Here is a 17,745-nt window from a genome sequence, read left to right as displayed (position 1 = left end):
TTGTTTATGATTGTATAACATTGAGTGAGGCGTGAATTCCTCATGTTGTGGGTGAATATTGGCTTATGCTTACATACTATTGATTGAGGATTCCTCATGTTTCATCCAAGACAAAGCTTTTGTTTTGCTGTTGATCTGTCATCGACTAATGTTTTGGATGAGTTATATGCTTGTTGTTAGGCGAGGCATCCTTCTACCTAGAAATTAGTGGGTTTTACTTACTGAGTCCATGACTCACCCCATTGTTTTTCAAAATTGTAGGCATTGAGGTCTCCCACTAGTGCTAGAGTTGTAGTCTTACTAAAGGAGCTAAGGTTTTCCCGGCCTTTGGAGCATAGAAAATGTAGTGGTTGAAAATATAACGGCCAGTGATAAAAGGGCTTATAAATGTAACTGATATAATTGTATATTTGCAAGTGGTTGTTTTCCTGGCTGCTTATTGTTGTCCGAGTGTTGTTTGTAATGCTTCCGCATGTGCTTAATGAAAAGATAAAAAGAACGGGATGGCGATGTACCTAGGATGTCGCGAAAATAACCCCTACCACTCATGACCCTGGAGATAGAGTTGGGGTCGTGACACTCCCTCTCCCTCACTCTCACGCCTCCCTCTCTCCCCCTTGGTTCACCCCCCACCACCACCTCACATCGTGCCATCACCGCCCCCATGAGCCTCGAGCCATCCGTCATCCAACCCCATTCTTGTCTCAGTTCTACAAGTACATCCCCTAAACATTGGCTAGGCCATTGTGTTGCATAGTTCTGATTTAGGTTAGGTTTTGTTCTTGTGGTTTGATAGAATCAAGCCATCTTAGGTAGACTAGAGTCACGTACTAATTTTGTATGGTTTGCTCATGATTTACTTGGGTTATGAGGTTTGAGAATAAGCGAGACTCGCTATGTGATCGTCAAAGTCACAAGGTTTGTTGTTGTTAGTAGACGCAATTTGTTTATACATTCTTTTCTAGGTTTGATTATATGAAGTCATTGTTGTTATTGAATGAGGTCCGTTTATACGTCATTATCTAAATTTGGTTATAAGGAATTGTTGCCATTATTGGATATGGTTGTTTATGTGTTATCATTTATTATTGGTTGCAAGGTTTGGTTGTTATTTATTGGATGTAGTCCACATATTCGCCATAGTTGATGCTTGAAAACACGCCCTAACCCTCGAAGAGATTCGCATTGGTTTTTGGATATGCATGAAAAAACGCCGGGCCGAATCTCTCTCTTGGTTCGACAATATTAAGGCGTATCGTTTCCGAACCAGATTGAACTTTGGCCAATGCTTGAATGTGGCCGGTCAAGTCACAGTTCTCGTTTCATGCTCTGCATATTTTATCAACGTGGTTTTAGTAAGTCATGACATACACTTTGCTTGGCATGCCTTGACGCATTCATACATTAGACTAAAGAAAAAGATAAGAACTGATTGTGTGCTTAATTCGTGTGGTCATATGAGGGAAACAGTCGTCGATGGATTTTAGGATGATGCCCAATGGATTTCAGGTGACATTCGCAGAGATGGTTACAAAACTATGCCCAATGAATTTCTGATGCTGTGACCAATGGATTTCAAGACGTTGTCATGTCCGATGGGATAGGATAATGCTCAGTGTATTCCGAAAGAACCAATGAATTTCAATTATAAGTGTAATAAGTGGACTTGAAAGTTGTATGATATTATGGAGTGTTATGTGATTCTCAAGCAAAATTACATTTGAGCATCACATGCATACTTTTGAAGTTATTTTATGACACGTACATATTTTATGTGCTATTGTTTATGACGTGAGAGGCACATGCATAATCTATTTATAATTTTTTGTGACATGAGAGGCACGTGGACATTTTAGAAGTCATTATTATAGACTTGAGAGCCACGATAATATTTTAGAAGCTATTATTCGACATGCACGGATTATAGATGCTATTAATTGTGATTTTGTGAGAAACATGTATATTTTATATGTCATTATTTAGGGCTCAAGAAGCACGTGTATATTATAGAAGTTATTGTTCAGCCCATGTAGAATTTTTATGAGATATTTCATAGGTTCTTCAAAGTGCGAGTATTTTAGGTAGTTGAAGACTTCCCTTCATGTGCATAGTTAAGGCAAATAAAAGGTTTTACTATTGATCTTCCATCAACATGTTGACGTTGAGTTTTCGTATGGTTCCGATACGAGACATTCACCTGTATGAGGTTTATGTGATTTACTTATTGAGTTTTCAACTCATTTGTTGTTATTTCACCTTTTTTTAGACCCATAGGTATAAGTCTTCCTCTAATCTGTTATGGTCTTTCTATATAGATAGAGGTTGAGATATTGGACATAGAGGATACAACGACCAACATTATACACAAAAGGCACACCACTATGATGTGGGTGGATGAGCATATAGGGTATTTGGTTCCCCATCTATTTGAGGCATGGTTTGCATGGGTTGACGAGGAGGTCTTTGAGCCCCTCCGTGATTTCGACAATCCACTTAGTGGCCCCGATGGTTCAATGGCAAACCCTCCTGATGGCACTATGGATGACCTCAACTCCGACCCCAACTACAACCCCAAGCCCAAGCCATGAGGAGCTGGCTTCCTGATGGGAACCCTTTTTTTTTTTTTGTAGTCACTCTCATAGTGGAGCTAGACTAATCTTCCCCCTTATCCTTAATCGGAAAGGCCCAACTAAGTGGACTTGTAAATGAAACTTTTCAATGCTAATGAAGCAATATATAAGTTGTGTATTTGTGTACATGTTCTCCTCACTATCCGTTTATTGTTTGTTGATTGGGTGTTACAGTTGCATACTTTCGCATGTGCTTAATTAAAAGATAAAAGTAATGGAACAGCAACTCCTTCTGGAACATCCCAAATTAAATCCCGTGGATGTCGAGTTCCCACGACAGAGAAAAGGTCCAGGGCGTGACAATAGCCACCCAACTCTCCCTCCTCCTCTCTTCTCCTCTGTCAAGTGGCGGAGAAGGTGCGCCAAATGGGGCAGTGGGCGGCAGTGTGGCACCACACGGCCCACCCCCTCCATGCACCAAGGGGATAAGACCTCTTCTCTCTCCCCTCCTTCCTCATTTCCTCCGCCTTCTCTCCTCCTTCCCCCTCTCTTCTTTTTCTTCTTTCCCTTCTTCTTCTTCGGTCCCTCTTCCTCAATGCCTCTCCCCCACCTTGTTTCTTCCCCCCGCGAGCACCACCTCCATCATCCCTCACTCCGGCAACATTTTCTCCATCCACGAGCTCAAGAAGCACAGTGAGGAGCTTCGGAAAGCTAGCCGCACCTCCACCTTCCCTTTTTCTCGATCTGCGTCGCACAGTTTTCCGCCGTTGCGGCAAGTTGAAGTTCTATTGACCTGACGATCCTCTTGCATAGAATGAAAGATAACAAGAACATACTCTTGAAGTTCCTCTATCACACTTTGAAGGGTGAAAGAGGAGGATGATGCAAATCTTGACGGAAAACTTCAATATCATTTGACTGAAAAGAGACACGGGGGGAGATGTAGGAAGTTAGGATTTCCCAGTATACTTTCCTTTCATGTTCCAATGTTCTTGTCATTTTTTGATCTCTATATAACCCATTTATCTTTCTTGGTGGATGAACAACAAAAATCATTCTAAGATAAGTTGACTAATTTTACATTTTATTTGCATTGAATTGCTGGTAATGATTGTGGAAATCATCTTCCCTTGCAGTATATAAATGAGGATCATAGCCTAATTATCTACCAAATATTGTTTTAGGTGTAAATTACGCGTTGCATCCTGGCTCTTTGGCCTTTTGTGTGAGCTTGAAATTAGTCAATCTTCTCCCCTTGTTGCGCCTTCAAAATATGAAGTGTTTAACTCGGAAAAGAAAATAGAAAAAAATAGATATTTAATACGAATGCCTAGATACATCAGACAAAATTCAAAGGCGATTTGAGCAGTGTGGTTTAGCATGATACGGACTTTCTTTTCATACGGGTTTCATTGTATGAGCAGGAGGCTCATGCTAGAGGATTGATTATCTAATACTATTGATTTTTAATTTTTTTTAAACGCGATCATCTACTCACGTCGAATAAAAGCTTAACGATATGAAGAGTGGGACTTTAGTTGAGAAGTCAGGAAACAAGTCATCGTTTCCTGATGCCAAGAAATGCGTTCTTTTCTTCCCCATCCACTGCCGGCAAGAAGATTCTTTCACCAACTAAAGGAGACATATAGCCAAATATACAGTATATTAGTTGAGTGTTGGGTTTACACCCACAGGACATGGACTCAAAATAATTAAGTACAATAAATAAAAATTGTTCTTCCACGTGGCCCGTGCAAGGCCTATGGTTTTTCCGCATATTCATGTCATTTTTGTGGTCATGTTATTCATTGGATTTTGGTGTCTTATTTGATTTACGGGGAAGGGTGATATTTCATATTTAAATCACATCATTACCTGATTTAAGCATTCTCACTCGCCGCTTTTATGGATAACCATATCATTGCCTTGCAAAATGCATATGGGCAAAGTGATTTGTATGCATTTCTAGAGATTAGTCTAACCGAAAGTTCCATAGCCATGAAGGATTGTTAAGAAAAATTTCCAAGTACGTTAGAATGGTATTTCAAGCCATTTTACAAAAGATTGAACGTTCAAATGTGCCAAATACCTAACTCTAGTAATTCCAAGCCCCATGTGATAGCTTAGAGTATACTGAAATTGCGTCAAAATTCTACGAAATTGATAGAATAATTAAATATTAAACTATGCATTTATCTAACAGCTTAAGTTTTTAAAATAGTTGGCAGTAATCTCATACAAATTCTTGCAATGATAGAATAATTAAAGAATAAATCGTGTTTTCATCTAACAACAACTGTTAAATGAAGGCGCGATTTAATGTTTAATTATTTTATCAGAAACACTTAAAGCTGAGAAGAGATTCAGTGTAATATTGATCCTATAGCAGCTTTTATAGCTTAAGAGATATCATCTAATCCTGCATCGGCTCAAAGATGGATCTGCCGGGAGTAAGGGACAATTTGGTAGGTTGGGGCTGAAATAAAATTTTTGAAAAATGAGATGCATTTATTTCCCTTTTTTTGAAGGGGAAAGACAAACGAAATTCCCTTACAAAGAGCAAATTACAATCATATATAAAAGCATAACTCCTCAGTACGTACATGTGCATCTGACACAATCTCTATGACTTGCTGATGTTCCCACAAAGCTCCATCCTGCACAAGAGAAAGCAAAGGAATACTAGTTATAGGACAATGATAAGAGAAGTTCGTAGCAATCATTGGTCGCGTGTTATGCTGAAAGGAACTCACAGTAGTTACTTGATCTACTTCTTAAGAATTGAGCGAGAATTATTGCCAGTATAATGAGCAAAACAACGACCTGCAATTTAGACTCTGATCAGCAAGTGTTCTTTTTCTTTTGTTTGGGTTACTGCCCAGCATATTGGTTTTAGACCAGCCAAATAAATGCAAGATAAATGGCAGTAAACTCACCGGCACGAAACCATATCTGGGTTCACTTGGAAGGATGTAAGATTTCCTGTCAAAATTCATTATAAAAAAAATTCCTGTCAAAATTCATGAAAAGAAGTAATGTTATAGTGGAAAGAACAAATTCAGTATCTATATCACCGAGAGAGAGAGAGAGGAACCTTTTGTTTCGGAGGCCAGCATCTCTGCAAGCCTTCTGCGTAATCTCGATTCTGCTTAATGTTTTTGTAGCATTAGGGTCATTCTTATCAACCTACATGAGCCAAAGGCGTAACATAGTGAGCAATGTTTAAGGCCATATTTAACGAACCATAGTGTGAAAGACATGGAGATAACTGTGAAGAAAAATTTAAGATAAGGGGGCGCTGTCCTGCTCACTACAGATTCGAGATAGCTTTTACAATCTGGTTTGCTGTGTTCATTACCCTTTCTCTGCCCCAATTTAATCACCAAAGATTTTGCAGAGTAATGTTTGTTACAGATATTGCCACAAGAGACAATGTGGTCTCATTGCACAGTAATGTTTGTTACGGATATCATCAACAAGAGAACATGCGGTCTCATTCTTTTCTTGTTCAGACCCGCTAATACCCTCTCTCTCATTCTTTTCTTGTTCAGACCCGCTAATACCCTCTCTCTCTCTCTCTCTCTAAGTACATAATTAGAGCCACCAATGGTAGTTTTCAGAAGTTCTTCCTCATAATCCCTCAACATAGAACAAATTTTATCAATCAGATTTCCTTCTAGTTGCTTAAAGACAAGCATTTTTGCCTCCTTCACTGGCTAAGAGTAACATCCCCAGCATATTCCTGCTTCAAAGTTCCTTCTTGTCCCTCTGTTTCCACCTAGGAAAGCTTATTATCCTAGCTGCATATCTTTTGGCAATCCGTGAAAAAAGTAACCCAAGTAATTCTAATTTTTTGATAGCATTTATGATAATCTGCAAACGTCTTTAAATGGAAATGATGGTTGTATTTATCATGTGAACAATAAATGAACCAAGGACAACCATCCCCATTGCACACAACCTTGACTATTGTTCTGTCATTCTCTATAAAGTTGATTGATATCTCTATGCAGATCAATTGAGTAGTTAGTATCGGCCTCCCAAACTGTTTGAGGCCAAAAAGGTCATACTAATACCGAGCACAACGCAAGGTGATCGTGCACGTGTCGTAAGCGGGGTACCCACTTCTCCTGCTTTTTGCATGATCTCCTTCATCCCCATTACTTCCATGTATAAAGCTCCCACAGTCGCTTGAGTCAAAATACACTGATTCATTGCCACCATTTGCTATTTCTTCCACTAATCTAGATCTTTCCATAAATGTATCTCCTGCAGGTGGAACCAACAAGCAGATGTTTCGCTTTGTTCTCTACCACTCTCACTTCTCTCAACGTTCTTCTTCTGGAATCTCTGAAATATTTTCTGACAGCTGAAAACTCTTCATGTTCATCATCTAAAAGCCACTTTTCTTGAAAGAATTTTACTCCTTCCTCACTATCTGAACCGTCATTAAAATTATTTCTTTTAGCCTCTAAACAGTTTTGACTTACTTCCCCTTCATGCTTCACATGTATGTTGGTACTGCTATCTCTAACGAGAACTCCTAACGTGTCCCTCACACTGCAGTCATTCCCCACCAGTCTAAGACCAGCATTGAGGGGCAGCTTGGATATTAGCCCTTGCCTAGAGCTACATAGGGGAATTAGCCCTCTGAGAAAGAAGTATCTAGAGATACAGGGATTGGAATTGGTCCAATGACAACCCTAAGACATTGGAAAATTCGCCCTTTTAATTGCTGGCCATGTCCTGAGCAGGCCTTCAGCAGTTTGCTTCCAACAAATCAAGTCTAACACAGGTTATAAGGTCTAGTGCATTTTCAAGAAGAAATAACTAAAAATTAAAGATGATAAGTGCACGAGAATAGATTACAAGATGTGCATGCTACTTCTTGACTTTCATACCTTGGACTTCAGCATACAAGAAAAATCATAGAATGCACCATAAACATCAGCCATTGTTCTTGTACGATCGATAACTTTAGCAGTAAGACCTGAAAAGTATAGGTAGAGAAATGGAATCACTAAGGGACCATTATCTTGGAGCATACACAAAAGTAGAGAGAGTCATGGATAGACACTGCCATGACAAATGACCAATTATGAGAACAGGAAGCAAGGCCCTATGAATGGTCTCGAACTAATGAATGGTGAGCCGCACAAGCCATTTCCGTCTTGCCTCGATCTAGTTCTTCAGTAAACCTCATTATTTCCTCGTGTCTAATGGCTCAGTAAAACTATTTTACGAATGCCTAGTGCCATTGAAGTTCTTCAGCATGCCTAATCATTTCATCTAGTCTAGGATAGCTATAGTTTCAATGATGAAAGAAAATATCAGCAAATCATTTTCTTACCTCGCCTTATCTTCACTACGCCTTTGAAAACTTCAATATTGTTGTAGCATAAAGCTAATGTTCCAATTGCCATTATCTAGAAACAGTACAAAAATGTTGGCAAAGTAGCTTCTCCCAGATAATCAAAAGATTAATGGCATAGACAAGAAAATAGCAATCTTAAATACCATGAAAGCAAAACAACCATGTACAGAAAGTCTTAATGAAGAGCAACTTCAGCAAAAATTCATTATGGCAGGAAAAGTTTTCAGAATCAATGTGCGAAACCAATATTAGAGCAACCTTTTTCTTTAATGCAAACTAGTGTAGGATGCACAAACATGTGTGAAAGGGGAGAGAAGGGGACAATTTGTGTGTCTGAGCGCACGCTGTGCGTGCAAATGTGCATGAGAATGTGGGTGGGGAGTAGTGTACACAGTGAGCTCGTAGTATGTTCGTGAGAAAAACTTTCAACGGAGATCTTATTATAGAGCCGAAATTTGAATATCAATAGCTACCTCCTATATTTTTTAAAATATAGGAAGGCAACAACTTTTGGTTGAAGAGAAGCACAATGTTGCCTTGAAGAATTGACCATGTACCTGAGGAATGGCACAAAACCGGAATATAGAAGGATCCCCTAAAGCAGACATGTAGGTCAAACAGTCTTCAACATGTGTCAAAGCATTCGTGACCATATCATTCAAACATCGCACTGCCTTCTCTGAGTTCTCCTCACACTTCAAGTCCTATATAGATGGGGCCAATCACAGAATAGAGAAAATAAGGATGTGCATGCAACATGTTATTCAGCACTATAAGTGAATAATATCTCAATTCACCTACAAACAGGGTGAAGGAAAATCGACTTCATATAGCAAAAGGCTTGAACAATCTACTTAAGCACTTAATAGTCATTAATCATGTTGAAGAGGCACACCTCAAGTTTGTTTACATATTTGCTCCAAATTTGACGAGGCCAAAACATGCGTGACTTTGGAATCTCATTGATATCCTCCAAATAATCTCGAATAATGTTTGTTTTCTGATTTTTGCATTCAAAAACAATGTCAGAAATCCAAAAAATAAAAAGGTGGCAATACACATGAAACTTAGTCGTCTTTTTAACCACCTGTAGAAACAAACCCATCGAATTAGATAGAGAATCTGGTGCCAGATCTTCAGCTCCCGAAGCATGGAAAAGCTTTGACAAACCTAAACCAACAAGTCCTGCCACATAGTGGCAATATTCATCGTAATCATCAATTGTTTCCACCTGCGGTGAGGAAGAAATTAGTGTACTTTTTGTAAAATAAGTAATTGAATGACATATAAACAGATTAATCTCCACTCAAGCAGCTCTTCCGGAAGGTGCAAGACTACAACTAGCATTGAAATGCTTTGTGCAAAAGAACATTGCCAGCTCTTTTGATCAAACTTGTTTCAATCCAACCTGATCAGTTACCATAAAGCAGGCGAATAGTAGTCAATAGTGAGTTAATAAGCCAGTGGACCTTGGAAGATGGAAGAATGGTCATTTAGGCCAAATGATAAACTTCTAGATGCCCGAAGTTTTTTTTTTTTTTTTTTTTTTTTTTTTATAAGTGAACCCCGCAAGGAGTTGTACCAAAGAGCTAAGATCAAACCCTTACTCCAGCACGGTCATAGTAAAAGGCAGGATGGGCTACCCATTGGAGGCAAGGATTCTCCTCATGTGAAGTATATGCACTTGCTCAATATCGAACTAGTCCAAGCGCAACCAAGTACTGTAATCTTTGTAAGAGGCTTGGCTACTTGTTAAGGTAAGGTCTTGGAAAATATCACAAGTGTCACATAGCATAGATCACAAACCTCTTTGCAAATAAAGTTTGCCATTCCTACTCCCATCCTTTTAGTAATATCCTCAATAGCCTCTTGGTAACTGCAAGTATAATCAAAAGCCACGGTCTATAAAGCAAAATAAGTCAATTAACAACCAGCAGAAACAGTTTGCCAAGGTTGTGTTAATTGCAGGAAAATTCTAATTTCAAGTTTGCATTCCCATTGACAGAAAAAAACTGGTTAGAGAAACATCTGGTAGACAATGATATTATCAAGTATCAGTTGTGACATTATGATGTTTAGATATGTTGGTGAAGGAAACACATATGGTTAAGTGAGTGGCTAAAGATCAGCTAGAAGAAGAGAATATTCTGATGTCATAAAAGGCGTTCACATCAAGATTACAAAGAAAAATCGTTAGTTTGTAACCTTTTCCCTAGCTCCAGGAAAGCCATGGAAACATGATGAAATTGGTCCATTAGAACCTTGTATTCCTTTGTACCACCTTAATACGACAACAGAAAATTCAAGTCAGTGAACTCACTAAAGTTCTGGACCACTGAAATAGTCCACTCCAACTTCTTCTCAAATGAGGTAACACAGAGAAGTGGATAAGCACCATCTACAGATTCTCATATACTAAAACAGCAAAAGACTATAACTTACAATAATAAGAATTTCAAGGTAACAACAGTCGCAACTTAAGACAGCTTTGCTAACCAAGTTCTGCATGTCCCAAAATTTGCCAGTTGAGAATTAGTGGCATGATGGAACCTAAAGAGCTTAGAAACAACTTATTTCCCAACTTGACATTAGATATAATTTAGCAATATTTAACCCTATGCGGGGTTGTCCAATATCCCCATATGCTAGAAATATTACAAGAATTTGTCACAGCAAGAGAGCGTCTATCATACTTTAGTATTGGTTCGTAAAAAGTTAGTAAAAGAATGCACAAAAAAAGAAAAGTAGATGATACTATTTGTAGAGCTCCTCATGTAGAATCATAACATAGAGGCAAAATTTTGTTGATATATCTTGTTCTACGAGTGGCGGTGTTAAGAAAATGATTTCAGTCAATTTGAAGTCAATTCAAATAAAGTCACAGACACAACTACTCCTCTATGAAAAACAATGTGGCAAAGATGTACAATTGCTACAGGATATTGTTAAAGATAGAATCTCCAGGTAGCTCCGAAGACCATTCTTAATGCAAAATGTGGAGCACACCAATTATTTACGCATAGAGACACATACTTGTACAAGGAAACCGCTAAGAGATATGAGTCCAACAATATTTTTGTCAATATACATACAATTCATGTTTTCTGAAATTTTTGCAAAAGTTAGCAGAGGGCAGCAACACTTAAGCAAGCATTTAAATACATGAAGACCAGTCTTTAGATTACCAAAAACTTCAACTGGCAAGAAAGAGGTAACTGAATAGCATGTTTACTCACATGAAAATGCCACTCCTTATCATACACGTGCTGATGAAAGGCTTTCAGGATAGGCACTTTGACATCAGTAGGTATGCTTGTGTCATCCTCTGGAAAGGTTACATTAGAAGAAATAAGATTCCAGCACCAAAACACATACTACTGTCATTATGGAGCTGGAAGCGACTATTCAACACGATGTTAAAGAGAATTAGACAGGGGAACTAAGGACTAATCCTCAAAACTGATTTTTTATGGATTATTCAACAGATTAAAACTATAAGTCAATGTTTATCATCCAATAAATCAGCAGGGGCCCTAACAACTAGAGCATTAACATGCTTCACTTCCATTTATGATGGTCAGTGGTGATAAATAAAATGAAATCTAGATATGAATTACTCACTCTGACCAACATCATAATATTTGCATGAACGTTATCAGCATAAAAAGGAAACTCCAAATGCATTCACGCTATGGCTAGTCATTGACAGAAAAAGGACAGCTCGCGCAAAGTAGCCAACCAAAGGTGCTAAAGATAAGTGTTGCAACTTCCCATAGCTAAAAAAATACGGAATTATCGAGATTCACAGAGGAATAGGTTTTCGCCTTTGAAAACACACAGACAAGAAAATGTAGCCTCAAAACCTCCACTTCCTTTTCCTGTTATGTAGAAGTTTGATGGGAAAAGTAGAGCTGCCAACTGGATAGATACATTTGAAATCAATTTGATAAACGACTGCTAAGGTTTACTGTCCCCAAAATGAAATGACAGTAATATAGGACAGATGCACTATATTTGATAGACAGCATAATATCTTGCAAATGCAAGACAAAGAGAATAAATACAGAGTTATGGGACGAACCAACTGTATCAAGTGCTCGCAGGACCAAATAGAATATGCACACCTGCAAAAATGTGAAAGAAATTTAAACAGATAAAACACATTGCAAGAAACTAATATAATAATTCCACTGAAATCTGCATTGGCTACTAGTAGCATTTGCATCAACTAATCTAACAGTTCACAGTTTTGCATTCGGAGTAGCAGACAACAGAAGTTAGTAGGAGAAAGTATAAAAAGAAAACAAGAAGTAACCACATGAATCTATGGATGATGACAGCATTGACTTCAAAACTAATATCACGACATTCCAGCCAACATCATACTTAGATGCGGTTCATGTCATAAGAGCCTATATTACTTCCTATGACTTTTGAATTTCAACAGTTGTCTAGGATAAAGTAACTAGCTTCCATTGACCATGTAAAATTGGTTAGATAATAATATGTACTTCCACAGCTGATATTCTGATTTCTAGGAATAGACAAATATCAGGTCCTGGAGCTGGTTCACTAATACTTGTGTCATCTTCTATGACTAAATTGTTATTATATCCAGTTCATCAGAACTGTTAGATCCAGGTGCCACGTGTGCCACACGCATGCTATCAAACAGTATGAGTAAAGCCAGGGCAGCCAAGAAACATTCCAAACATTGACACATGATATATCCTCCCTGCAGAATCTCTCTTGAGAAAGAAGGAGAGAGAAAAGCCTATAATTTATTTCGCTAGGAATGCAGAAACAATAATACTAAAACAGCAAAACCCTTGGAGGAGGAGGAGGAGGAAGATGGACTCAAGGAACCTCCTCCCATCAACTAAATGCCAAAATCATGGAAACCTTGTGCTTAAGCTGATGAGAGAGAAAAGCGTAAGCTTGGAATACTCCTTCTAACGTCATGGTCTTGCATCAAGATCATGCATTGACCCTCTACTAGAATGCCTCATTAAACTGTTTCGGGGCCTTTTGGTAGGTAAGGGCACGCCGCTCAAGGCACAACATACAGAGAAATGTACCCGAATTCATCTTTGCAGAATATTTATGGTTCACTGACTTTATCTAAGCCGTTGTGCCGGCTGTCTTCGGCAGGTAGTCTAGAATTAGCAATTTTTTTCCTCTCTCATATTGCTCCTCCCATCATGATATGGCAAATTTGCTTACATTTCCTGATCACCGATGCACTGCTCACTGAGCCATAGAAAAATTTCTCTTGGCCCCAACAGATAAAAAAAGAAACAGAAAACAACTTCGTTCCCATTTAGCAGCAAAAGGCGGAGTCAATGCATCCAAAATTCATCACGGCATTGCTGAAACACCACAAACGGACATATTCAGCGATTACGCATCCACAAAAGCTCAAAAATGCTCATCCACCCTGATCCACAATCCTATGCACGTATCATCACCACGTCTCGATCGTCCAAATTTCTCGGAAACGAAAAAACGAAAGAAAGAAAGAAAGAAAGAAAAGAACGGACACCGACCCATCACGAGAACGTGGAGATCGAGAACCGGCGCTCACCGCATCACGGAGCTCGGTGCCGAGCTGTTGGATGACGAGGGCGAAGCTGCGGGAGACCTTGTGGAGCATGGAGTAGCAGAATGCCCAGTGGGGCTGCGGGGGGATCTGCTTCTCGGCATTGCTCGCCGCCATCTTCAGCTTCATCAGCGGGTAGAAATCCCCCGGGTGCCTCAGAATCGCTCCCCAGCTCCCCATTTTCCGTGTCTCTGTTTCTCTCTGTCTCTGTTTCTCTCCCTCTGTTTTTCTCTCGATGAAGTTGGAGATGGGAGAAAACAGAGGTTGATGAATTCCGGTCGGAATGACAATGCGGGGAGGTTATTGTACGGCCATTGGAAGCTGAACGGTCTGTGGAATTGGAACGAGCACTGCCAAATGCCCCCGTAAACGTAGGTGGGGGAGGGGTCGAATCGGAATGGCGACCGTATCATTTGGGGACAAACCAGACGGTTCCTCCGACAATGACTCGCGCCGAAACATGTTTTTTTTTATTTCCTTGTTCCCAAAAGCCTTGAATATGTGTATGGGATCATTGGCGTAAAACTTTTTTGTACCATCAAAATCCTTAAATCATATCTTTCGCAAACACCAATTCTACGTCAGCTCCATTTGCCCGTTTTGTCCACACAAGCCATTCCATCGAACTGGACGGAACTATGGCGAAAGTTCTTTTTTTCTCACGGCTTGTTCGTATAAGTATTGAGGTATTCATGACACGAAAAAAATAGTGGAGCATTGGGTCACGTTAAAGAAAGTTTAGGGTTTTTCATGATAGAGAGAGGATATATTTGTACCCATGAATAAATTTGAGGATCTTTGAATGGTAGACGAATTGTATTCTTGTCGCAAGGTACAAGTTTGGAAATTTCGTTTTCGAGATACTATTGGAGATGCGCCTTTTTTCTGATTGTTCTAATTGTGGACTGATTGATTCAATCAATTCATAAGATCAAATTTACAAATTATAGAATAGGAAAAAGCTATCTTATATATTCTTTCCTACTTTTTGTTTTTTCTTCCATTATAAATGGACTTGTAATATATGTACAAGAAGATACGGGTGGCTACAATTACATTCTTCCTCCAATATTAACAATTCATGGCATGGTGTCAAGAAGTTGCTCGTACAATAAAATATTAAGTTTTCATTCCTGAATTTTTTTTAGGATTGTGTGATCATGGTAAATTATCTAATCAATCGCATGCCAAATCATGTTCTTGAACGATGAAACCCATTTGACATGCTCTTCGAGAATCAACCAGAAATTCATCACCTAAGAGTATTTGGCCACTTATGCTTTATAGCAACTATGGCTTCTCGAAATAAGATGGATCCTTGTGCAATTCCACACATTTTTATTAGATACCTTTCTTTACAAAAAAGATATCAAGTTGTGGAGATATTACGAGGCATTTTTTTGTCAACCAAGATGTTATTTTTTATGAAGATGTATTTCCATTCTAGGAGTTGAAATCTTCATCTCAGTCATCTGTCACAACATCGACTACCGTCCATTCTCATTAGAAGAAGAATTTTTACATATCCCCAATATATCTTTATTGCACCAGAGTATATACCATCTATGCCAGCTATTTCTTCATCTTTGAATCGAGAAATTGGATCACCAATATTATCAAATGAGGGGAATGATTCACCTATTTCATTAGTGGCACCCCCACAACCATCTATTAATGATGCTTGTTTGTCGATTCCTAAACAGACTCATATAGAACCGCCTCGACATTCTAGACACCATGTTGGTCCCCCTACATGAACCAAGGTTTACAAATGTCCCACTTTGAATTCTCCAAGTACTTATTACATTGCATCATCTTATGTCTCATTTACTAGACTATCTCCAGAACACGTGTTATATTATTAGTCACCTATCACAGGAACAAAACCATCTTCCTATAATGAAGTGGCACGTGATCCACAATGGCAATAGACCATAGAAGCTAAGTTGTAGGCACTCATTGAGAATCACACTTGGGATCTTGTACCTCTACTTATCGATTAATTGCAAATGAGTACATAAAATCAACTACAAGGCAGATGGCTTCGAAGAACGTTTCAAGGCTCACTTAGTTGCCGAGGGATTTACAAAAAGGGAATGTTTCAATTACCATGAAACTTTGTCCCTAGTCACCAATGAAGTAATTGTTCGTTCTTTCTTATCCATTGCCGCATCTCATAATTGGCAACTACATCAAATGGGCATTCACAATACTTTTCTTCACGGCAACCTTTATGAGGAAATTTATATAGAACTCCCATAAGGTTTACAAATATTGGGGGAGTCTCAAGTGTGTTGTCTCCGAAAATCCCTATATAGACTGAAGTAGACTTCTCGACAATGACATGCAAAATTTACCATTGCACTCACAAATGCAGGTTTTCAACATTCCAAACATGATTATGTCTTATTTACCTAGACCCAAGTACCTCATCGATTTATCTATTGATATATGTTGATGACATATTTATCATAGGAAATGATGACTTGGCTATTGGAAAATTTAAATAATACCAGCATTCTATTTTCCACATTAAAGATTTGGGCCAAAAATATTTTTTTGGCATTGAGATAACTTGATCCGACAAAGAAATTTGTCTTAGTCAGTGGAAGTTTATTTTGGAAATTGTTTCAGAGGCAGGACTATTGGGATGCAAGCCCGTTGTCATGCCAATTGAGCAAAAAGCCAAACTAACAACACATGAATATAATGTGGGTTCATCATCATCTAATGAAGATGCATTGCTTGAAGATCCATCAAGATATCAGTGACTTGTAGTAAGTTGATTTACCTTACCATGACCAAGCCTGACATATTTTATGCAGTACATATACTTGATCAATCCATGCATGACCCCAAAACAATCTCATATAAATGTGGCATTGAAGGTTGTAAAATATTTTAAAGGATGGCCAAGACTTGATATACTTCTATCTCATAATTGCAACATGAAGATGACAACCTATTGTGATACAAACTACCCCACTTGTCTAATGACTCGTAGATCCATCACTAGTTTTTGCATAAAATTGGGAAAATCCTTGATAGCATGGAAGACAAAGAAACAAGTGACTACCTCATTATCCTCAACCAAGTTGGAATATTGAGCATGGCAAAAGAGTTTATGAAATAGTTTGGATATGGGGTCTACTATTAGATCTTGACAAGCAAGCAGATGGACCAAGTGAATTGTTTTGTGACAATGATGCTACACTTAAATTGATGGCAAATCCAGTACTTCATGAAAGAACAAAATATATAGAGGTTGATTGTCATTTCACTCAAGATAAAATCCAAGAAGGGATGGTAATAACAAAGGAGATTGAAACGATGGAACAACCTGCAGATATTTTAATAAGCCACTATATCGTAGACAACACATATATCTATTAAGCAAGGTAGGCGTCTTTGATATTTCTAAGCCGCCGGCTTAAAAGGGATTGGTGGAGATACTATTGATGATATGTTTTTATTGAGATTGTTCTAATTGGAGACTAATTGATTCAATCAATCCACAATATCATATTTACAAATTTTAGAATAGGAAAATGCTATATTGTATATTTTTTCCTACTTTTTCTTTTTTTGTTTTTCTTCCATTTTAAATGGACTTCTTATACATGTGCAAGAGGATACAATGAATGCAATTACATTCTTCCTCCCATATTATCAATTTGTGTCATTTTGATATTGCGGCAGATATAGTTTAGGGTTTTAGTGATACTTTTTGCTATATTTTTCATTTTCTCATTCTCTCATTTTTTGTCACTTCCCTTATGAGGCCCCTATTTTCATGAATCTTTATTTTTGCATGACCCTTTGTCACTTTCACTACAAACTGGTTTACCAAATGAAAAGAGGGATTTTTCTGGCCATGAAAAAGAATGGGGGATTAAACTTTGGGTTGATATTGAAGTGGCTTTAGCTCTTTGTTCAAATTTCGAGGATTACATGTTACTCAACACTTACTCCAATCTTCAAGTCCATGCGGATCATTATATATCCAGATTCTCAAAATCTTTCCTAAAATTGAAGTATTTCCATTTATTTTGGCAGAAAAGAAATGGGATTTTGGAAGTTTAATGTTAAAGATCTTGTTTGAGATAACCCTCACTTTAACTTCTTTTATTTTGTTTTTTTTTTTTTTCATAGTTTTATGGTTTTACGATTTGGTATTTATTAACGTGGAGCACTGGATAGAA

At 38.2% G+C, this 17,745-nt stretch overlaps 1 protein-coding gene across 1 annotated transcript; it reads right to left on the bottom strand.

Moving 5' to 3' along the window:
* Positions 1-5,082: 5,082 nt before the first annotated feature.
* LOC104428608 (squalene synthase) lies at positions 5,083-13,897 on the bottom strand. Its single transcript, XM_039307741.1, has 15 exons — positions 13,529-13,897; positions 12,026-12,068; positions 11,181-11,269; position 11,085; positions 10,150-10,225; positions 9,751-9,820; positions 9,032-9,175; positions 8,840-8,944; positions 8,502-8,648; positions 7,921-7,996; positions 7,472-7,560; positions 5,665-5,756; positions 5,507-5,552; positions 5,324-5,393; positions 5,083-5,227 (listed from the first exon to the last, which is right to left on the bottom strand). Coding segments are annotated over exons 1-15 (1,245 nt in total). The 5' UTR covers positions 13,724-13,897; the 3' UTR covers positions 5,083-5,225.
* Positions 13,898-17,745: the final 3,848 nt, after the last annotated feature.

Source organism: Eucalyptus grandis, chromosome 2 (genome assembly GCF_016545825.1).
Source record: "Eucalyptus grandis isolate ANBG69807.140 chromosome 2, ASM1654582v1, whole genome shotgun sequence".
NCBI classification, from domain to species: Eukaryota; Viridiplantae; Streptophyta; class Magnoliopsida; order Myrtales; family Myrtaceae; genus Eucalyptus; species Eucalyptus grandis.
This window is presented reverse-complemented; position numbering and strand designations above follow the sequence as displayed.

Coding starts and splice junctions, on each gene's coding strand:
- LOC104428608 (XM_039307741.1), bottom strand. CDS start 13,723: ATGGGGAGCTGGGGAGCGATTCTGAGGCACCCGGGGGATTTCTACCCG. Junction 9,821..10,149: donor TTCCTGGAGCTAGGGAAAAG/GTTACAAACTAA, acceptor TTATACTTGCAG/TTACCAAGAGGCTATTGAGG. Junction 5,394..5,506: donor CCAGATATGGTTTCGTGCCG/GTGAGTTTACTG, acceptor TCTAAATTGCAG/GTCGTTGTTTTGCTCATTAT.